General features: G+C 45.0%; 1 protein-coding gene across 1 annotated transcript in view; it reads left to right on the top strand.

Annotated features, from left to right (window-relative positions):
• Positions 1 to 23,667, top strand: part of WRN (WRN RecQ like helicase) — a 77,802-nt gene that overhangs the window by 32,357 nt on the left and 21,778 nt on the right. Inside the window, exons 13-23 of the mRNA XM_081177129.1 lie at positions 2,104 to 2,171; positions 3,525 to 3,633; positions 4,616 to 4,684; positions 4,864 to 4,946; positions 10,907 to 11,013; positions 12,449 to 12,636; positions 12,968 to 13,142; positions 14,958 to 15,139; positions 16,776 to 16,877; positions 17,174 to 17,266; positions 19,415 to 19,556. Of these exons, the coding sequence (XP_081033255.1) occupies positions 2,104 to 2,171; positions 3,525 to 3,633; positions 4,616 to 4,684; positions 4,864 to 4,946; positions 10,907 to 11,013; positions 12,449 to 12,636; positions 12,968 to 13,142; positions 14,958 to 15,139; positions 16,776 to 16,877; positions 17,174 to 17,266; positions 19,415 to 19,556 (1,318 nt within the window). The remainder of the gene's footprint in view (positions 1 to 2,103; positions 2,172 to 3,524; positions 3,634 to 4,615; positions 4,685 to 4,863; positions 4,947 to 10,906; positions 11,014 to 12,448; positions 12,637 to 12,967; positions 13,143 to 14,957; positions 15,140 to 16,775; positions 16,878 to 17,173; positions 17,267 to 19,414; positions 19,557 to 23,667) is intronic.

Genomic DNA, 23,667 nt, shown 5'->3' with positions numbered 1-23,667 from the left:
TAGGCAGGCAGGGACATTGAGGAATTGACTTGTTGCAAAGGTGACATGGCTGGCTGGATGTTTTCGTGATAGAAGGCAGAGGAAGGGAGACACCAAGGAGAACAATTCTTGCACCTCTGCTCTATTCTGAATTCCTTAGCTGGAATAGCTCAGTCAATAGAGCACGGGTGTCAAACACAAGGCCTGCGGGCTGAATCCGGCCCGCCATACCTCGTCATGTGGCCCGTGTACATTTGAATATCTACTTATATTCTAGTTCCGGGCAAGCGGCTTCTCTGAAAGACAGGAACCGGCCGCAGCCCCGGGTTTTTATTTGCCTCCCTTCCTTTTGCTGCAGAGAGGAAGCGAGAACTGCAACGAGCCCCGGAGCTGGGAAGAGGGCACGTGGGTGGCTGAGTTGGAGGGTGAAGATTTGGGTTGGGCAAGAAGGATCAAGGGTCGGGAGCGAAAGCGCAAGTCAGGGCTCCCTCGCCACCCCCACCCCCCTCTTAGGACATCCGAGCAGACCCCGCAGTGCAGGCAGCCGTGAATGGGGTGGGGGAAGGCAGGTGAGAGAGACCACCAATCCGGGCCAGCTGTGCCCAAAGAGGGTCGGAGATCCAGCTGCGCTGCAGCCTGCCCGCCCCCCCTCCAGCGCGAAGATCAGCCACACAAGCCGGGCTCCGGTTAGGCTTCGCCAAAAATGCTGTAGGTGTGAGGCTGCGCAGCACGCTTTTTATACAGCGCGCTGTATCCCTCCGCCGGAGCAGCGCCTTCTTTTTCCCTCTCCCTCCCAGGACTGGGGCATGTGGCAGCAGAGTGACTGCAGCAGGCAGTCCTGCCCTCTCCCCTCCCCTCCCCACACCCGCCCCGGCCCCTCCCCCGCTCCCTCCCAGCCGCCAGCCCAGCTGGCAGGCGGCGAGGAGGAGGAGGAGGAGAGGGGTCGCTGGGCGCGTGCTCCATCTCCCTCCAAGGAAACGGTGGGCAGCAGGAGCTGGCGCATTGGCTTCGGAGCGCCTGCCAGGGGTTGCAGTAGATGCTGCTCGCGGCTTAGGCAGCTTCCGTGTTCCTGCTTTGGTCCGAGAGGCCGAGCTGTTCCGCAGCAGGCAGGGAGAAGGGCAGGCTGTGTGTCTGCTGCTTCCCTCGGAAGCCCCGAGGTGCAGAAGCCTGGCAATAAAAACAAGAGCGAAAAGGGGCCTGGCGAGGATGCGTTTGGGGCCGGCCCTACTGTTAGGCAGAGTGAGGAGGAGAGATCTTGAGGCGACTGGTTTGGGTGTGGGGGGAGGGCAAGAAGAGGAAGCAAATTCTTGCCTAGTTCACTTATTGTTTCTGGAGTTTTGCTCCCAGGGAGAAGGAGAGGAACCTGTGGGAATTCGCAATATCCGCAATAGCCAGCCGTGTACATTTGAATATCTACTTGCCATTATTCTGACTATGTTTCTGCTTTCAGAGCTAGTTACTACTTAGATTATTACAAAAAACAGTAATAATTGAATGCAGTGACAATAATTAATGATAATAAAGAGTGGACACATAGTCCTACAGATACAACCGGCCCTTTGAGGGTGACCAAACTGCTGATGCGGCCCTCGATGAATTTGAGTTTGACACCCCTGCAATAGAGCATAGAAGACTCAGCTTTCTGTAAAAAGAAACCTGTATGTTGCACATGGGGACGCGGGTGGCGCTGTGGGTTAAACCACAGAGCCTAGGGCTTGCTGATCAGAAGGTCAGTGGTTCGAATCCCCACGACGGGGTGAGCTCCCGTTGCTCGGTCCCTGCTCCTGCCAACCTAGGAGTTCGAAAGCACACCAAAGTGCAAGTAGATAAGTAGGTACCACTCTGGCGGGAAGGTAAACGGCGTTTCCGTGCGCTGCTCTGGTTCGCCAGAAGCGGTTTAGTCCTGCTGGCCACATGACCCGGAAGCTGTCTGCGGACAAACGCCGGCTCCCTCGGCCAATAAAGTGAGATGAGCGCCGCAACCCCAGAGTCGGCTACGACTGGACCTAATGGTCAGGGGTCCCTTTACCTTTATGTTGCACATGAGAGAGTGACTGCTAAGTTGCTGAATAAGACTCAAATGAGAGTTGAACCTTTTGTGTCATGTTTTTCCTTAACTTCAAGGGTCCAGTGGAAAGTGATCTCTTCGGTTTTGCAAGACAGACGAGACAACCTTGTTGTCATGGCAACTGGTGAGCTGCATATATTTTTTCCACAGGTTGTCGTATGAGGGATAAACCCATGAAGATGACTTCCTGAGAGTGTTAGGGTGTAGTGATATGAGCAGTTGTTGCCCCATTGGGGGGATAAAATGCTAAGGATATCTTTGGGTTGGGAGCCTGTAAGCTTTTTGGATGCCATGGTTTGGAGTCTTAAGAACTGCAACTTTAAGGAAGCTCATGAACTTTGATGTTCTCTCCTACACCTGTTCCTCACTGCTCCATCTTTGAAAGGTCAGGAAGCCTTTGGTATGGCATGGTGGAAGTTTAAAGTACCTGTTTCGGGTCAATTTCCCCTTCTTTCTACAGCCTCCACATTTTCACACACATGCTTCCTGTGCTCCTCCCAAGGCTGGAAAGGGTTTAGTTTAACCTCCAGTTTGCTAGTAAAACTGAATTACCATATTTTTCGCTCTATAGGACACACTTTTCCCCCTCCAAAAATTAAGGGGAAATGTGTGTGTGTCCTATGGAGCGAATTCAGGCTCCTTGGCTTCAGCGATATCAACACGAAGCCTCCGAAGTGCAGAGGGAGCGCTCCCTCCGCGCTCCAGAGGCTTTGCGTTGTTTTCGCTGAAGCCTGCGCACCGACCCCTCTCGCTCTCCAGGCTTCAGGTATAGCCGCCTGAAGCCTCTGGAGTGCAGCGGGAACTCCGAAGGCTTCAGGTTCCTTTTGCTGAAATGGAAGGGGCTCCGTTTCTCCCACTTCGCTGAAGGGCGCTGAGCAGAGAAGGGGAGGATTTTTTCCCCTTGTTCTCCCCCTCTAAAACAAGGTGCGTCCTATGGTCGGGTGCGTCCTATAGAGCGAAAAATACGGTACTGTGTTGCGAAATGATGCATGTTTAAAAAGTGTGTCACCAACATGAAAAGTTTGGAAAGCTCTGATTTAGACAATACTAAGTTATTAGCTAACTAGGCAACATAGTGCCAGAATTGGTGTTAATATGCTCAGACCACTTTGTTCCTATTGGCATTCTTGCTGCCACATTGTGCACCAGCTGTGCAGCCACATGTACATCTTATTCTATTATTCTGATCTAGAGGTCGCTGGAACAAAGGGGACTGAAGCTGGTTCATTAAATTCCGTGCCAGTTTTAGCCTTGCTGTGGTTTTCTCTGCATCTGTAAAATTTTAATTTGAAGTGTTGTAGAAGGTCCTTATTAGTACTGACATAGACATGAGGATAAACCCACTAATATCATTATATACATCTGTGTCTCTATAAAGACTGATAACAAACTAGGGAGGTTGAGGAAAGGAAATGTTGTTTTCCAATGAGATTCCCATATCATTCAAGATGTGTTCATTCAATATATATTATTTCAGGATACGGGAAAAGTTTGTGCTTTCAGTTTCCACCAGTTTATACAAGAGGAATTGGAATAGTAATCTCTCCCCTTATTTCTTTGATGGAAGACCAAGTACTACAACTTGAGTAAGTCTAGGCCTGCCGTGAAGAAATGGGCTTGTCTTCATTTTATATATTGTGATTCTGTGTCTATATGATGAAAGCAGCCTTGTGATGAAAGCAGCCCTAAAAGGTGGCCTAAAACATATTTTAAACCAATAAATCGGAAGACCTGTTGTCTTTTCCCAGCCGCATCAAACTTTGAGGATATGTTTGTCTCTGGTTTTTTTAACTGTAATCCACAAAATGTCCAAACCTATCAAAAAAGTGTAGCGCAAAACAAATGTAGCACCTTTTCTCTCTTAGAGGTGCTTTTCTTTTCTTCATTGCAAAAGAGATGTTCCTGGGTCTTTTTTTTTAAAAAAAAGCTTCTTTAATAAAAAGAAATGAACTAGAAGATTTCATATTTCTGTAGCGGAGAATTTCATTTTCTAAGGCATACGATGTCACAACCATGCAGAGACGCATCCCAGAGACGCATACCCTTAATGTAGTGTTGAACTGGAAATGTGCATGAGGAAATGTCTCAGCTTTATCTCCCACCCCACTGCACCAAAATCCCTTTTCGGATGCGACGTTGGAAGTTCAATTGTTCCTCTACCTATACAGTGGTACCTCGGGTTACAGACACTTCAGGTTACAGACTCCGCTAACCCAGAAATAGTACTTCGGGTTAAGAACTTTACCTCAGGATGAGAGCAGAAATCGCGCAGTGGGAGTGGGAGGCCCCATTAGCTAGAGTGGTACCTCAGGTTAAGAACAGTTTCAGGTTAAGAACGGACCTCCGGAATGAATTAAGTTCTTAACCCGAGGCACCACTGTAATACTACTCTAGAAGGCAAAGTGATAGATGGGCAGTGAAAACGTAAAATGTATCTTATTTTTTATGGCGAATTAGTGAAAGCCCTGCTTAGAGAACAGCCACTGTGCAGTCACACAGATTTTTACTGTTTATCGCCAATGGGTATTACAATCTAAATCATAATAAAACTGTGGTGTTTTCTTGTAGGATGTCAGGAATTCAAGCTTGCCTACTTGGATCAGCACAGTCAAAGAATGTCAGAGGGGAAATCAAAGCGTAAGCCTTGCCTTGTCTCCTTTTTTTGGGGTGGTCAGACAAATAAAGTGCCGCCTCTTAGGTAGAGTCCTAAAGTTGCTTTTAAAGAACTTTATAAAGTACAGTAAACATGAAAGAGCAATTTCAAACATACGAAGGCTGAACTTGAGCTCACTGCTGTTTTTCCCTCTTTTTGCTAGGGGCCACTATAGAGTTGTCTACATTACCCCAGAGTTCTGTTCAGGGAACTTGCCATGGCTTGAGGAACTTGACAGAACAATTGGTAAGAGGGAATAGTGTTAAAACTGCTCTTGGAATTGCTAGGAGTTTTATCTACAGTGGTACCTCGGGTTACATACGCTTCAGGTTACATACGCTTCAGGTTGCAGACTCCACTAACCCAGAAATAGTACCTCGGGTTAAGAACTTTGCTTCAGGATGAGAACAGAAATCAGGCTCTGGCGGCGCGGCAGCAGCGGGAGACCCCATTAGCTAAAGTGGTGCTTCAGGCTAAGAACAGTTTCAGGTTAAGAACGGACCTCCGGAACAAATTAAGTACGGTACCACTGTATTGGAGTCTAGTTTCTTATGATACACCTATGAGTTTTCACAGAAATAACAACAAAAACACGTGGTATCAAAAGAATGCTTTTTAGAATGCCCATGGGCTCCGTAGACTGAGTGAATCAATTTTTCTGAAAAGGTGAATAGTAATTATTATATTATATTATATTATATTATATTATATTATATTATATTATATTATATTATATTATATTATATTATATTATATTATATTATATTATATTATATTATATTATATTATATTATATTATATTATTATATTATATCCCTGCCCATCTGGCTGGGTTAAAAAACTTCCCTAAACAGGGCTGCCTTCAGATGTCTTCTAAAAGTCAGATAGTTGTTTATTTTCTTGACATTTGATATGAGGGTGTTCCACAGGGTGGGCGCCACTACCAAGAAGGCCCTCTTCCTGGTTCCCTGTAACCTCACTTCTCACAGTGAGGGAACTGCCAGAAGGCCCTTGGAGGAGGACCTCAGTGTCTGAGCTGAATGATGGGGGTGGAGATCCTCCTTCAGGTATACTGGGCCAAAGCTATTTAGGGCTTTAAAGGTCAGCACCAGCACTTTGAATTGTGCTTGAAAACATACTGGGAGCCAATGTAGGTCTTTCAGGACCGGTGTTATATGGTCTTGGCCATATAACTCAAATGTCCAAATATGGCTGGTGACATCTGAAGAGGTCTTCCAGCCTCCAGCAATCGTCATTCTAGTCTCCACCAAGAGAAAGTTAATTAGGCCCATATGGAGCAGCTTCTTGCCTAGTTGTAAGGATAAGTAGGTTATATATGAATCATAGAATCATAGAGTTGGAAGAGACCACAAGGGCCATCGAGTCCAACCCCCTGCCAAGCAGGAAACACCATCAGAGCACTCCTGACATATGGTTGTCAAGCCTCTGCTTAAAGACCTCCAAAGAAGGAGACTCCACCACACTCCTTGGCAGCAAATTCCACTGTCGAACAGCTCTTACTGTCAGGAAGTTCTTCCTAATGAAGATTTAGCAACTGGTTGTTTTGTGATTTTCGAGAGGTGGTCAAATACTGGGCCCCAAAATCTTTCTATGTAAGGACACGGCCACCACATCTTGTGGATAAAGCCTCTAGCACTACAGCCTCTCCAGCTCAATGGCATAGTCATGTTCTTGTAGCTCAGCTGAACTGATGTCAAGTTCCACCCATGAATGATTTTCGAAGCAGTTGCACAAACCTAAGACTGAGGTGGTTTTAAATGGGGGCTGCCTCAGAATCATAGTGCACTAATCCCCCTATAAGGGACACGGGTGGAGCTGTGGGTTAAACCACAGAGCCTACGACTTGCCGATCAGAAGGTCAGCGGTTCGAATCCCCGCGACAGGGTGAGCTCCCGTTGCTCGGTCCCAGCTCCTGCCAACCTAGCAGTTTGAAAGCACGTCAAAGTGCAAGTAGATAAATAGGTACTACTCCGGCGGGAAGGTAAACGGCGTTTCCGTGCGCTGCTCTGGTTCGCCAGAAGCGGCTTAGTCATGCTGGCCACACGACCCGGAAGCTGTACACCGGCTCCCTCGGCCAATAAAGCGAGATGAGCGCCGCAACCCCAGAGTCGGTCACGACTGGACCTAAAGGTCAGGGGTCCCTTTACCTTTAATCCCCCTATATTTCCCTCCCAGACCTGTTTCAATCCTACCAAATTCCCATAGCATGTCATAGAGCAGTAAATTAATTCCCTGTGGCTGAACCAATGGAAGCGTTAGGTTTCAAAGGCTGTTAAAGACCCATCCACACTTTCCCTTTCCGCAATTGCCCTTGCAAAACTATGTAACTGAGCCAAAGATCCCTCTCAGCAGGGAAGGAGGTGATCAGGTTTTCACATGATAGTGGTTTCCCATTTTGAAACAAGCCTCTTAGTCTTTTAATGCTCACCCACTTCCAACTTTAGAAATGAGCATATCTTTTCAGACACATGCAGTCTTGACAATTTAGAACTGTATAAAGGAATGGGAACAGATGTTTGCACCAGCATCTCCCAATCCTAAAGGTTGATAAAGGATTTTCCAGGGAGAGCGTACCAAACAGGAGTGCCTGCTGTCGAGGAAATTGCTGGCTATTCTTCAGTGTATCATTTCAGCGTTACTAGCAATTAAGGCACTGTTGTTTCCAGCAAACCTCACAGTATGACCTGAGACTGGGAATTCCCAGCCTCTCTACCTTTGATTTACTGTGTGTTACTCGCTGCCACCCATCAAAAAAAACAAAGATCGTGGCCACTGGTCCCATCACCTCCTGGCGAATAGAAGGGGAAGAAATGGAGGCAGTGAGAGATTTTACTTTCTTGGGCTCCATGATCACTGCAGATGGTGACAGCAGCCATGAAATTAAAAGACGCCTGCTTCTTGGGAGAAAAGCAATGACAAACCTAGACAGCATCTTAAATAGCAGAGACATCACCTTGCCAACAAAGGTCTGTATAGTTAAAGCTATGGTTTTCCCAGTAGTGATGTATGGAAGTGAAAGCTGGACTGTAAAGAAGGCTGATCACCGAAGAATTGATGCTTTTGAATTATGGTGCTGGAGGAGACTCTTGAGAGTCCCATGGACTGCAAGAAGATCAAACCTATCCATTCTTAAGGAAATCAGCCCTGAGTGCTCACTGGAAGGACAGATCCTGAAGCTGAGACTCCAATACTTTGGCCACCTCATGAAAACAGAAGACTCCCTGGAAAAGATGTTGGGAAAGATGGAGGGCACAAGGAGAAGGGGACGACAGAGGGTGAGATGGTTGAATAGTGTTCTCGAAGCTACCAGCATGAGTTTGACTAAACTGCGGGAGGCAGTGGAAGACAGGAGTGCCTGGCGTGCTGTGGTCCATGGGGTCACGAAGAGTCGGACACGACTAAACGACTCAACAACAACAACAACACTCACTGCCACCCGCCCCCACCTCCAGCCGTACTTTCTTATTCCAGTGACAGAAATCTACCAAATATTTCTGCCATTGCCACAGAGAAGAGGAAGGATTGTCTATAGGCAAAGTCTGGAATAGAAAAAAAGATCTTTGGGAGAACCATTACTATGAAAGCTTTAATCCCTTTCTTCAAGTCCTAAAAGGAGGGTCAATTTTGCTTCTTCTCATTTGGGCTAAGTTGTTGATTGTAAGTACTCCAAAATACCTTGGGAAGAGAGCAAGGCCTTAGCTGATAAGGATATTTGGTCTTTCCAGCTAGTGTTGAGACTTGGTTAATTGCAGCTTTGCATAGTTAACTTCAAGGCCAGCTACTGTGTGGAATCTGCGATGCCCCAGCTGGCATTCCTGCCTCAGGGTCAGATAAAAAGAGTGAGCTCTTATCAGAGAAATGACTTATGGCATGTTCTTGGTTGTCCACCTGGGCTCCCCCAGTGCTTACATTGGCTCTGATCCAGTCAGCCAAGGTTTCTGTTAATTGAAGTCCCTCTTGTCTGTGCTCTGTACTTCTTCGCTTCTGAGAATTGCCAGAAACTTAGTATGGGAAAGGATGTAGGAGTGCGAGGATAAGATAACTTTTTGTAGACCTTGACTTATGGGAGCATTGGGAAGGTTCAGTGGAGAGCACATTTTTCTTTTTCCCTTTCTCTTCTGCAAAATACCAACATAAGTTTGCAATTAGGTTGTAGAGTTTTATTTCTGCCAAGTGACAGCTGCTTCTTTTTTTTAACTTTAGTAAAGAGGTGGCTAAACTGTTGGGAGTAGCTGGAGTTCAATGACATCTGGAGGTCCACAGGTTAATTTGAGGTTCCAATCAGCATTAAGCTTGCTAGAATAATTTCTGGCATGAATGTTAACTGGGTCGTCTGATCAGGGTTCAAGTTTGCTCATTAGCAACCCAGTTGCGCTACTGTAGACAAACAGAAATCTAGGCAGGAGTTTAAAGGCAGACACAGAGGTTTTATTATACTAATTCAACCAGATCCATGCCTTTCTGAACATCGGCTGGGCTACAAGTGCAGCTTTCTTCTGAGTAGACATCGGATCTGGAAGCCTCCTTGCAGCAGGGCAAGCACTTCTCTACTGGTTTGTTGTCTTTCACGGGGTCCACCTTTGTCTTAGCTATACAGTGGTACCTTGGGTCACAAACACTTCGGGTTACAGACTCCACTAACCTGGAAGTAGTTGGGGCACCTTGCAGAGTCCTGCTGTCTCTCGGTGTCTAATATTCTTTGCCTGACCGTAGCTTTTGCCTGGTCCAAACCCAGACTTAGAAGGGCTTGAGGGGCAAAACCCAATTTCCGGAGGGTGTTCAGGACTGCAGTCTGCCAGCCCGACTGGAATTGGTTACAGAGGATCAATGGGGCCATCCCTTGGGGGAGTAGGTTCAATGTCAGCCATTTGTAAATTGATGTTAGGCAGATGCTAGCCTCCACTCTCATCATCCCCGTTTCCAATCTAACCCATGCGTTTGAGACACATCTGGGGACTTGGAGGAGAGCTCTAAGAAGTCTGGATTGAACTCTCTCAAGTGGGGAGAAAGCAGAGGAAGGCGGGTTCTTTAGATGTCCCTTTTCTAAAGAGGCATGTAGTAAGATCATGGATCCCCTACTGGTGAGGCTTGCCGACCTCCCGCAAAAGCAAAAATTTGACCTTTTGCTGTTGGGCAAAGATCAGAAGATGACCTGGATGGTCGCCAGATTCTGTCTACAGATCTGTAGGCACAGACCATCGCCCAACCCAAAAATAGTCCGGCATGAAAAGCCCCAAACACGGTTCCATGGGTGATTCCATGGGTGATTCTGAGACAGTTTATTGTTGCACATGGTTTTCTAAATTTAGTGTTGTATATTGTTTTAATTGTCTGTTTTAACCATATTTGCACAGCAGTTTTTAACGTGAGTGTCCTCTATTTAAGAGGCTTCTACTCTGCAGCCTCTTATAGTTGTTTTATCTGTGAGTCTTTTAGTTGTTATGCTCTTACAGCTGTTTTAACTGCGTGTCTTTGTTGGTTTTTAGCTCTTATCGGTTTTAATTATTAGTTTTTTATTTATCCATTATCTGTGTTTAATCTTGTATTTTATTCGGATGTTTTATGCCTGTTTCCTTGTCCTCATTTGCCCTAACAATTATCGGTCAAAAATCCCAACTGCTATTTTATCTATATGCTTTTCTTAATCCTGGTCTGTGACCGTAATAAAGTTCATTCATTCATTCAACCTGGAAGTAGTGCCTTGGGTTAAGAACTTTGCCCCAGGATGAGAACAGAAACCATGCACCGGCAGTGCGGCAGCAGCGGGAGGCCCCATTAGCTAAAGTGGTACCTCAGGTTAAGAACAGTTCCAGGTTAAGAACGGACCTCTGGAACGAATTAAGTTCGTAACCAGAGGTACCACTGTAGAGGTCCAGGAAAGAATCTGATCCACGGTGCATGTAGAGGTTTGCTTCGGATGAGGTGTCTGTAAGACTGGATTAGTTGGGCTGCTTTAATGGGTTCTTTAGGTGTGTCAGGGCTTACTGCAGCATCCTAGGCCTCTTCCTCAGATGAGGTACACCCAGAGGTCTGGGTCACTCTGCCTTCTGACATCTGCTAATTCAAAGTAGACCACTTGCATAAGTGGTTAAATTTGCAAAACATATATACCAATTGGCTCTGAAATCTATACTGTCGTAAGTACTCTGTAACCACATGATCGGAACTGTCTTAACTCATCTTAGGCATCACCCTGTTAGCTGTTGATGAAGCTCACTGTATTTCTGAATGGGGACATGACTTCAGGAATTCTTTCAGGTCTTTGGGGTTGTTGAAGAAACATCTTCCTAAGGTACAGTATAGTCATTGCAAGAATTTTTTGTGATTTAATTTTTTTGAACATAGATCAACTTCAACAAAACAAATGTTTGATCTCTGTGTGCTGTGTATAGTTGTTGATCATTCCTTGTGTTTCCGTTTCGGATGGGCAACTTGCTACATCAGGCATTGGCAACCTTGGCCCTCCAGATGTTTGGGGACTACAATTCCCATCATCCCTGATGACTGGTCCTGTTAGCTAGGGATCATGGGAGTTGTAGGCCAAAAAACATCTGGAGGGCCGAGGTTGCCTATGCCTGCACTACATACTCTTCCCTCTGTGATTACACATTAATGTGTATACTAGCATAGGCTCAATTCAGAATCATGCCAACCATAAATTATGCTGAAGATGGTTTGAACTTCCAGGTATATTAGCTTTGGTTATCTGCTTTTGTTTTCCAACTACTCGGCACTCCCAGAGGCCGAAGCACTATAAAAATGGAAGAGCAGTAATTGCCACAATCCCCTTTTGCCAATCTGTACATCATGCTGTACTGTAATAAAGGTAAAGGGACCCCTGACCATTAGGTCCAGTCGTGGCCAACTCTGGGGTTGCGGCGCTCATCTCGCTTTATTGGCCGAGGGAGCTGGCGTACAGCTTCCGGGTCATGTGGCCAGCATGACTAAGCCGCTTCTGGCGAACCAGAGCAGCACACGGAAACTCTGTTTACCTTCCCGCCGGAGTGGTACCTATTTATCTACTTGCACTCTGACGTGCTTTCGAACTGCTAGGTTAGCAGGAGCAGGGACCAAGCAGCGGGAGCTCACCCCGTGGCGGGGATTCAAACCGCCGACCTTCTGATCAGCAAGTCCTAGGCTCTGTGTTTTAACCCACAGTGGTTTCAAACCTTGGCTCCTGATTCTGGTGTGCTGGCTGCCTGCAAACCATGGTTTGCCAAAACAGACAACAGACTAAATCATAATTAACCCTGGGCTATAAGAAAAAATTAATGGTCTGCGGAAAGGGGAGTATATGATCCTGTAGCTCACTCCCAGTCTGGAGAGCATTACATGCACATGGACTCTTAAAGGTTGCCTCGCAACCTTTGGGGGGGAGGAAGGGAAGTGGTGGGAGGAAAGGCAGAATATGGATCATGATAACCTGTGTGAATGTTCACTGTAACTGCAAATGTTGACATTGAAGGAAAAGGTGATGATGGATATTTCCTAGATTCCTCCTAGAATTCTTCTGGGAAACTTAATCTGACCCTACTGAAAACAATGTGCTTTATTCATGCATATATTTACACTTGCCACACCAATTAGAGTAAATCAAATCAAAGAGTGCCCGCTTAGTCTTTATTCCTTAAATTTTGGATTATGGTATAAAAAGAGTTTAATGCTTTGATTTCTTTTTATCCATCACCGTTACATATTCCAGATTTCTGCTTCTTTTTTCTTTTCAGGTTCCCATTGTTGCATTAACTGCAACAGCAAGCCCTTCTGTCAGAGAGGACATCATAAACTGTCTGAACCTTAAGACTCCCCAGGTCACATGTACCAGCTTTGACCGGCCTAATTTATACTTAGAAGTAGTACGGAAATCTGGAAATATCATCGTGGACATACAGCAGTTCCTTGTTAAAAAAGACAAGTTAGTGTGTTTTGTCCCTCCTTCGCCCGCAAATTTTGTGTTCCAAGGTTACCGCTGGAAAGAAACGTTTATAAATATTTATTTAAATTTATTTATTTTTTAAATAAAGGCTCTTCTACTTCAATAACACTTTCAACTTCTGAAATGTGTTGATAGTCCACAACAGTAGATCAGTATTTTTTTCCAAGTTTATTATTATATTAAGAGCCAGTATTCAAGGAAAAAATCTACAAGAAAGATTTGTCACAAGGCTAATGTATTTTCTTTGTTTGTTCCTTGGATATCCTAATGATCTATGTCACACGCAGATGCTTTTTCTTTAAATTCTTAGATTTAGTTATGAGTTTGAAGGCCCCGCTATTGTTTACTGCCCATCAAGGAAGACAACTGAACAGGTAGCTGCAGAGCTGTCAAAATTAAACATTGTTTGTGGAACATACCATGCTGGCATGGGAGTCACAGCAAGGCGAGACATCCACCACAAATTCATGAGAGATGAAATTCAGGTATGAAGGAAATGCTGTTTGCTTGTCATAAGATGCTATGTGGTTGTATTTTGTGGGATATGCAGGGGGAAATTAGGAGGAAGCATCATAGTCACTAAATATGTCCCAAAGTCCCACCTCCCACTTTCCTTCCAAGCTCAGCAGCCACAATCTAGCATAAGTTAGCTCTGACTGTGTCCCAGTGACACCAATAAAATTTAAACTGGTTGCAACTAAGGTTGTGATTCCGTGCACACTTAACCTGGGAGTAAATCCCATTGAATTCAACAACAACAACAATCTTTATTACGGTCCAGGGACTCAACAAATTGTTACAAAGCAAGACACGATTCATACAGCCTACCTCCAGGTTAAACAAGCATTTTGTTCAGAATATAGGGATCATTGGTTCTTGCAACCACCGATAAAAACTTTGCTACTGCTAATGTTCTAGCATTTGTCCGGTCTTCCAATAGGAACCTGACATAGCGAGCCTCTGATTTTCCTGGGAAAGGTACCAGCAAGGGTAGTATCAGTTCAGCCCTGGCTTGCTCATATTTTGCACAGTGCAACAAAATATGTTTTATGGAATCAATGTCTTGAGCACACGAGCAAAGTCTGTCCTGGTAGGGAACTCCTCTCAACCTGCCATCCAACACTGCAGAAGGAAAGACGTTTAGTCTGGCTTTGGTGAAAAGCCTTCAATAGTTTGGTACTGTCAGGTTTTTAATGTAAGATGTCAACTTAAAGACATGCCCATATTGTACTCCTACTGCCAGCGGACTACAGACTGCGTGTGATCGAGATCGCAAGTCACTGTGTGCATTATCCCATAATCTTTGCTTTAACGCCTTTAGGGCGCCTTCATAACCCAGGTAATACAGTTGGGGGGTGACAGACCAATAGAGGTGGCTTTTTTAGCCATGGTTTTCTGCCATTTGCTGACAAATCCCTCATTGGTCAGGTGTTGGTACAAACCCTTCCCTAGATCAAACACTGAACCATTGAATTCAGCAATACCTCTGACCAGTGGCAGAGGAACTTTCCGGCACCTGGGGCAACACCCCGCCCAGTGACGCACACGCGACATCCGTACGGAGGCCGCCCTGGGTGCCACTCGGGGGGGGGGGGTTGACAAGATGGCCCCTGCCTCAGTATGGGTGCCACTCACGCGAGGCGGCCATATCGGCTGCCGCTCGTGCGCGGTGGCCTGTATGGTCGCTGTGTGAGCGGCGCCCATACTGACTGCGTGCACCCTCGACTGCTCTACAGCTGGGGGGAGGCAGGGGCCATCTAGTCACACACACCCCCCAGAGTGGCACCCGGGGCGAACCGCCCCCCACTTCGTAAGCTCCTGCCTCTTACTATATGTTCATAGGATTTGGCTGCATGGCTTGTTCTATTGATTTAAACTAGACTTTTAGGTAGTACCTTTTACTGGGCTGTGCCCGATGTAGCTCCATTTTGGCTTCATTGCCTTCAATGAGTGCTTTGCAACTGGAGACAGAGCCATAGTACAGTGGTACCTCGGGTTAAGTACTTAATTCGTTCTGGAGGTCCGTACTTAACCTGAAACTGTTCTTAACCTCAAGCACCACTTTAGCTAATGGGGCCTCCCTCTGCCGCCATGCTGCCTGAGCACGATTTCTGTTCTCATCCTGAAGCAAAGTTCTTAACCTGAAGCACTATTTCTGGGTTAACGGAGTCTGTAACCTGAAGCGTATGTAACCCGAGGTACCACTGTATACTATGTAGCTGGACATATTAAACATTGAATTTTTTCCATGCATCAATATTAAAGTGGAGTTAAAAACTGATATGGTGGTTATTTTTCAGTGTATAGTAGCGACTGTAGCTTTTGGAATGGGCATCAATAAAGCAGACATCCGGACAATTATTCATTATGGAGCGCCAAAGGAAATGGAATCGTATTATCAGGAAATTGGAAGGGCTGGTCGTGATGGGCTTCCTGCCTCTTGCTATGTATTATGGACGCCAGCTGACATGAGTTTCAACAGGTAACCAAATATTACTGGCCAACCATGCTTTCCTCTCTCCTCATGTGCTTACAAGGAGGAGTTTGGAAGCTTTTGCTTCTGATTTCAGAGAACCACATTTTAACTCGCCAGCCCAGTCTTAAACCGTTATTAATGTTTACCCATGGTTTGTCTTAACAAGCCAGTTTCATAACCCAGTGTTTGAATGTAACCTTTTTCAAACAAACCATAGTTAAGATCAATCACAGTTTGTTGGGTTTGGGCAACACAAAAAGCTACTGTTGATCCAAACAATCTTATATTGTAAATCTTTTTGGGATGCCTCTGAAAGTGTGAAACGATATATAAATATAACAACAACAAAAAAGGATCCCTGACAGTTAAGTCCAGTCACAGATGACTGGGGCTGTGGTGCTCATCTCGCTTTATTGGCCAAGGGAGCCGGCGTACAGCTTCCGGGTCATGTGGCCAGCATGACTAAGCCGCTTCTGGCGAACCAGAGCAGCGCATGAAAACACCGTTTACCTTCCCGCCGGAGCGGTACCTATTTATCTACTTGCACTTTTTTGGCGTGCTTTCAAACTGCTAGGTTAGCAGGAGCTGGGACCGAGCAATGGGAGCTCACCCCGTTGCGGGGATTCGAACCTCCAACGTTCCAATCAGCAAGCCCAAGAGGCTCTGTGGTATAGACTAACTTTCAATCAAAAGCTTCTGAACTCCTTCTGATGGACACAGAAGGCCCAAGGCTCACTGCATCTTGTACTTGTTACTCTAAACTCTGTTTTAGTGTGATGTCTGAACATGACCATTGAGGTAGTCGGTGGAACTCAGTGTAGCATTAAGTGGGATATGCACATGAGGAATGAGGTCCGCTGATATCCCCCCCCCATTCATCCCTCACGTGTCCCCTAAACCTGTTCTGGGATTCACCCCCCCAACTCCCAGAGCATATTTAGGAAGTGCGTGGGAGGAGGAGAGAGGGGGGAGTCCTGTTGGGCAAGTGGGCCTAGTTCCACACACACAACACATAGTTGAATCCCACCCAGTGTATGTGAAACACTTTATATGCTTGAGATGTGTTATAAAATTGTGACATCATTGTTTTTAATGTTACTTTGCCCAGTCAGACTGCAGTTTCTGTCTATGGTGTCAGTCTGTTTTATATATACAGTGGTACCTCAGGTTAAGTACTTAATTCATTCTGGAGGTCCATACTTAACCTGAAACTGTTCTTAACCTGAAGCACTACTTTAGCTAATGGGGCCTCCTGCTGCTGCCGTGCCGCCGGAGCCCGATTTCTGTTCTCATCCTGAAGCAAAGTTCTTAACCCGAAGCACTATTTCTGGGTTAGCAGAGTTTGTAACCTCAAGCGTATGTAACCTGAAGCGTATGTAACCTGAGGTACCACTGTATCTGCATATAACTAGAGAAATCGTGACAACATGGCAATATATGGACGATGACAATATGAAATTTCAGTGTGCATTTCCTCGCTCTTCATTTCTTGCTCTGTTTATAGCTATGACCAATTTATATTGCATGAAAAGCATGTGTGTAGGATGTTTGTGCAAATTTTATATTTTCTTGGAAGGTGACAGGGAGATAATGAACGTTTCATCTCTAATTTTCTCCTTCTCTCCCCCACTTTCTTTTTAAGACACCTACTCAGTGAGATACGTAATGAAAAATTTCGCCTGTACAAACTGAAGATGATGGCAAAGATTGAGAAATACCTCAGCTTGAATAGCTGCAGAAGAAAGTACGTGTTATACTTTATATTTTAGCAAGTAACAATCAGGAGCTGTCAACACAGCTCAATGAAAATCTTTCAGTTTTGTAAAGTGCCGCTTGCATTCTGGTACATTTTTGTATTTGCACCTTGAAGCTCATACTTTGAAAAAAATATATATGCCCGTCTCGGGACGATTCAAGCAAGATAAATTGGCTCCCAGGTGAACTAATTAATGATGGTGATTTCTGCTCATTGTTTTCTTCAATGAATTTAACATGTAAATTCTTGTTCTTTTATTTAATTCCCAATGTTCTCTTGGGTAGAATCATTTTGTCACATTTCGAAGACAAACAACTCCGAAAGGCCTCATCGGGTATCATGGGAACAGAAAAATGTTGCGATAATTGCAGATCCAGGTAAATGTTCCTCCCAAAAGATTAAAGGTTTGGAACTGTCTTCCCACAGCTTATATGACAAGCAGCAATAGGTCTCTAATGGCTCTCTGTTAATGAAGTTTTCTTCAAATGTTGTTACTTTTAAGGTAAACGGTGCAAGATACCATCCTGCAATTCCCAATCAAAAGCTGACTCGCAGGATTATGGCTTTAGTTTCAAATTTAAAATCCATCCTTAAAAAGCCAAGTACAGTGGTACCTCGGGTTAAGTACTTAATTCGTTCTGGAGGTCCGTTCCTAACCTGAAACTGTTCTTAACCTGAAGCACCACTTTAGCTAATGGGGCTTCCTGCTGCTGCTGGAGCACGATTTCTGTTCTCATCCTGAAGCAAAGTTCTTAACCCGAGGTACTATTTCTGGGTTAGCGGAGTCTGTAACCTGAAGCGTCTGTAACCTGAGGTACTACTGTAATAAAAATGAAAAGTTCTTCTTTGAATTTATGTCAGAGAACAACTATGGGCGCTGAGCTCAAGTTGTGAAGCCAAATATTAAATCTTATATCCTAAATTCCTTGACCTAACCAAGGCCTCTTCCATAGTTCATGGTTGACCAGCCTGCACTGGCAAAGGCCACATCTGGACACTAGTCAGGTGGGCCTGCAGGCCTGGTAATATGACACAAAGACAGGCTTATACTCCTGCTTCTCCATCTCTCCACACCCCGGCCTTCTGCCGCATGGCCTTAGACTAGAGGCACAACTGCAGCCAGGGATCTGAGGAGAAGGAGCTGTGTACTGTACTCTTGTGCACACCCAAGCATCACTAGCTCATACTTCGGACTTGATTTATGGCTGATGTACAATAAAAGTTGGGACGCGGGTTAAACCATGGAGCCTAGGACTTGCCGATCAGAAGGTTGGCAGTTCGAATCCCTGCGACTGGTTAGCTCCCTTTGCTCGGTCCCTGCTCCTGCCAACATAGCAGTTCAAAAGCACGTCAAAGTGCAAGTAGATAAATAGGTACTACTCCAGCGGGATTGCCCGACTGTATTCTTGCATGCCCCGTTTTGGCAAGTACTTTCCCCGTCCCTAGAAATCTATGGACTTTATGCCCGCCCACCCCTGTTCTACAGCAGAATCTGAAGCTTGCCTGTGTGGTCTAAGGCGAGTTGTGGAGAAGGGATGGAAGTTCCTTTTGGAGCGAGGATGACAACGCCTCTGCTCACATCTCCATTGCTGTAGTGATTCCTCTTTTCAAACCCTGTTGGTTCACACCTGAGCCACAGACCTGAGCACTTGTGGCATGCGGGAAATGATGCTGATCATTCCTATCAGGCGATCGGCATTATGATGGGGGGAGGGGCTTACATTCCAGGAACACAGCTTTATGTACAGAGGTGCTGCATCCATTCTGTTGTGTGCCAGTTAGCAGAGACATGGGAGATTGGGGGAAGCGAGGGCAAACCAGCAGTCAGGGATGATGGGAGTTGTAGTCCAGCAACAGCTGGGCACCCAAGTTTGAGAAACACTGCCTAGAGCAGGCTTCCTCAGACTTGGCCCTCCAGATGTTTTGAGACCACAGTTCCCATCATCCCTGACCACTGGTCCTGTTAACTAGGGATAATGGGAGTTGTAGTCCCAAAACATCTGGCGGGCCGAGTTTGAGGAAGCCTGGCCTAGATCAAGAAGAAGAAGTGGTGTTTGGACTTGATATCCCGCCTTTCACTCCCCTTATGGAGTCTCAAAGTGGCTAACAATCTCCTTTCCCTTCCTCCCCGACAACAAACACTCTGTGAGGTGAGTGGGGCTGAGAGACTTCAGAAAAGTGTGACTAGCCCAAGGTCACCCAGCAGCTGCATGCGGAGGAGCAGGGAAGCGAAACCGGTTCACCAGATTATGAGTCTACTGCTCTTAACTACACCACACTGGCAACGGTGGTTAACTGGTGACTGGCCCGATATTGCTGGACTACAGTTCCCATCATGCCTCACCATTGGCTGTCCTGGCTGTACTGATGGGAGTTGCAGACCAGTAACATCTGGAGGGCCACAGGTCCCCCACCAGAACTTGCTCTCTGTGTGTTCGCTCATGGCACACACACACACACTTTTTGTCCTCTGTTGTTGTTTTATACATATCACACAAACCTTATTTTTGTTCCTGTGCTTTTAGGAACATTCAGTGTACTCCTATGGTCAATACAGAAGACAGTTTGCAGGATTTTGGCCGGCAAGCATACCAGTTGATGTCTGCAGTATGTGCTTTAAACGAGAGGTTTGGCATGGGTGTCCCAGTCCTGTTTCTCAGAGGATCTGTAAGTGTTACAGCTTATGGGGTGGTTTGTTAACAGCTCTTTAATCCTCTTGGCTGTCTATGTGTAGGAGGGAAGGAGGGAGAGGTGTTTTTCCTGTGCCTTCTGGTTCTCATTGAAGACCGTCCCAAACTTGAAGAAAAGGAAGCTCTGTCCTTTTGTACAGAAACTGAAAGGCTATGAATTTGTTTTTAAGGGACAGTGTGTAGACTTCTAATTGTTTGCTTATTACATCCAGATATCGCTTCAAACCTTTTGTTTTTAAGGAGTACCTAATTAGAAACAAATCTGTTAGAAACACATTCCTTGATACAAATGTGTAGGAAGAAAGGTCTGAATCTTAACTGGCTGATGTGCAGCACTTTGGGAGGAAAGACTTACCGTATTTTTCCATGTATAAGGGTTTTTCCCTTAAAAAACAATGTCCAAAATTTGGGGGCGTCTTAAACACGGATAGATCTTCCCCCATTTTTTAAAATCAGAGTCCCCCAAAATAGGGGGCGTCTTATACATGGGGACGTCTTATAGACGGAAAAATTCAGTTTTTTCCCTTAAAAAACAATGTCCAAAATTTGGGGGCGTCTTAAACACGGATAGATCTTCCCCCACTTTTTAAAATCAGAGTCCCCCAAAATAGGGGGCGTCTTATACATGGGGACGTCTTATAGACGGAAAAATTCAGTTTTTTCCCTTAAAAAACAATGTCCAAAATTTGGGGGCGTCTTAAACACGGATAGATCTTCCCCCACTTTTTAAAATCAGAGTCCCCCAAAATAGGGGGCGTCTTATACATGGGGACGTCTTATAGACGGAAAAATTCGGTAATTTCTAGCTTTAAAGGTGATGCATTTGTGAAGCGCTCAACAATCCCTTATGTGTGCTTTGCTGGGGACCGTGTGTCATGTAGGAGAGCTGCTTTTGTGCAGTGGTTAGAGCATGAGCTGCGGGCCAAGAATTCCCTGGTTCAAATCTCAGCTGTAGGTGCCTAAAAGCAAGCCACCCTTTCTGCCTCAGCTTGCCCACCTGTAACTTCAATATAATAAGGGTCAGTTTATTTAGCAGCAGAATGAAGTGGTAAAGCTTTTCCTGGACTGAACTAGTTCAGGGTGTTAAATCCCTTCTGCGGGGGGGGGGGGGAATACACCCTGCAGGCAAAAAACCCCAAACCAATAATAACATGTCAATATAGGCAGGTTTGGTATGTTTTAGGGGAAATATTACCATAGGAGGGATAATGTAGCTACTCTAGGTCCCAGGAGCTGTTTGGAAAAGTCTGTTAAACTGTTATTCAGCTCTTCTCAACACTTTTAAGAGTCTGCTCGTTTGACTTACCAATCTATCAGGGTTTCGAAACACTGAAATGGATGAGAAAGTGAAACTATTAGTTGCCTAAACTATATGGCAGGGATGTCAAACTCCCAAGAGACCGCGATCTACTCCCAGAATAAAAAATTGGTAGTGGTCTACCCATTTGGGGGGGAGTTCAGAGTTGTTAAGCTTTTTTTTAGGGGGGTACGCCTAAGCTGTTTTAGGGGGGGGGCAGGTCATAAATCACTTAGAAACAAATCAAACGAGCAGCGATAACTCCGTCTTCTGTTTTACCTATCCTGCGTGAATGAAGGACAGAGCGGGGGGGCTACAGTTATTTTTCCACCGTGGACAAAAATGAGCCCGCGACCGACTGCTATCACCCAGGGGTCGACCTGCCAATCACGGTTGACCGGTTGGACATCCCTGCTGTATGGGGTCCATTCTATCCCCACAGTTTTTCGAAATAGGGTTGGGAAAACATTAGCATTTTGCCTGTATTATAAATTCTGTTTTTACTTGGTTACACCAGTTGAAGAGCACTGGAGTGGATTTTAACTGTGCGTTTTTTCTAAAAAGCATTTCATTGCTGAGAGTGGGGGTTTGGACACCAATTACAAACGACTGCAAGGGTGCCTTGGATCCTAGGTACATTTTATGTGGCCGGGGTGGGGGGAGTTGTGCTTCCAGTTGGCTTTATCTTTACACGAGAGTTAAGAGCAAAAGAAGAGCCTGTTGGGTCAGGCCAGTGGGCCATATAGTCCAGCATCGTGTTCTTCCAGTGGCCAACGAGATACCTGTGGGAAGCTTGGAAGCAGAACCCATGCGCAGCAACATTCTCGCCCCTTGCAGTTTCCAGTGCTTAACTGTCTCTCCTTCTGCCACCTACTCAATCTGGAAGACCAGACTTTCCCTCTGCAGGCTGCTATTTTAGTTTTCTGTGGACTGCAGAAAGTTCAGCAGCAAACCAGAAAATGCCTTAGGAGGGGGCCCTCAAAAGATTATATGCAGTTAACATTTGTACACTGAGTTTAGAATGCATCAGAAAATTTCCCATCACTTGCACTAAGGGGCTTCTTTTATTGACTTCTTGCGACAGGTGTCTGTGTTCTCTAATTGTTCTTGCTTATTTTCAGAGCTTGTTGTGAAAGCTGAATGTTAATTCTAATCAAGTTTTTTTCTGGTTGTAAAGCTTAATTCAGCAGCTTTTTGGGCTTAAAAGTGTTTACGGTTGGAAATACCTTTTACCAATCGCGCCTTATGAATATGCATTGTTTACCTTATACAACATTCACCCATAGTTTATGAAGAGTTGTGTTATCCTCAGTTTTGTTCAGCCTGGTAGACTCTTTTGGTAACAATATGCACAGGTGTGCTCCTAGACAGGTTTCAGGTGGGTCACAAGAGAGATCAGATTTCACCTGTTGTTTGAAATTTGAGTCAGTCTTCCGTGGTGAACAAGTCCTCCTGGGAATCTTCAAATTAAGAAGTTGCCTTGAATGAAATCTTATACTACCCTTGTTAAAACAAAGAAAAGTACGGAACTTTAAAATATAGCGGCTGATGTTATTTTGATGCTTGTTAGACTTCAGCAATATTTTTTTCTTGCATTTTAATCTCAAGATTGGTTGTTTATTTAAGGGATGTGTGGTTGACCCTTTCAAGGTCTCACAAAAAAGTTAGTTTAAAACATGGTAAAGATTAAAATATGAAATAAGGTCATGGGGATCAGCTTAATAGAACAAAACAGCAACTAAATACCAGATAAAAGTGCACTAGACGCCTAAACAAACACGACAGACTTGAGCTGGCACTTAAAAAGAATCCCTATTCCTATCTCCTAACCAAGGCTGAAAATAAGAGTCTCAGACCCTGTGCTAAACAGCATAGAGCACCAATGTCAATGCAACAACACTGTATTCCTATAATTAGGTTTGCAGTGTGGGTGAGATTTCATGTTCCAGAAGTGAGGAGGTGTGGGGAAGCATGTCTAATCTCATGCCGGTTTTGCATTTGTACCAGCCTCCCGAACACCATGAGATAATCTCCAGCGAAAGTGCTTCACTGAAAAGTGTGTCTTGGGTTTTTCAGAAGAAGCCTATATACTTGTATTTGTTGAACATTCATCCTGATTCATTTGCACAACGGGAGGCTGTGCAGCATCCGCTGCTTATTGATCATTGATTCTGATATGTTTACAGGGAGGTTATACAACAAGGTGTTAAGCAATGGTTATCCTGCTCTTTCCAGTGCATTTTCTTATTCCTTTACTTTCCTTACTGCAAAAAGTTCGTTTTTCAAAAGTTACTCTGTTCAACAAGAACATTAAATCCACTTAAATTGCACAATCTGAATTTGTTGGCATGCGATTGAACCCCACCCACAAGATAGCAACAGTCTGGAAGTGGACATAGTAATCCTATAGTGAATCACCTGTTTTTCAATTAAAAAAATGATATGTGTGGATGGAAATAAGCTTGCAGTCACATACAGTCTGATGAGGTGTTACTATGTGTTTTTCCCACCCCAATACAATCCCAGTAGAATGGTTTCCTCCTGTACAATGCAGCCATGCTGAAAAGAGCTGTCTTTACATAAGCAGAGCTGGGCAATATATCAATATATTGTCGTAACCCGTTTGGAGTCCATATCGTGATGTTGGTTTCATAATTTTTGACCTGGCAATATATTGCAAATCAAAGTGTGTGCACCCACACATTATGCAAAAATCACAATGCAGGGAAAACCGTGAAGCAAGCCAACGCTCTATCCTTATTTCAGACATCGCAATATATTGGTATATTGC

This window comes from Podarcis bocagei (assembly GCF_964188305.1).
Source record: "Podarcis bocagei genome assembly, chromosome: 17".
Classification (NCBI taxonomy): Eukaryota; Metazoa; Chordata; class Lepidosauria; order Squamata; family Lacertidae; genus Podarcis; species Podarcis bocagei.
This window is presented reverse-complemented; position numbering and strand designations above follow the sequence as displayed.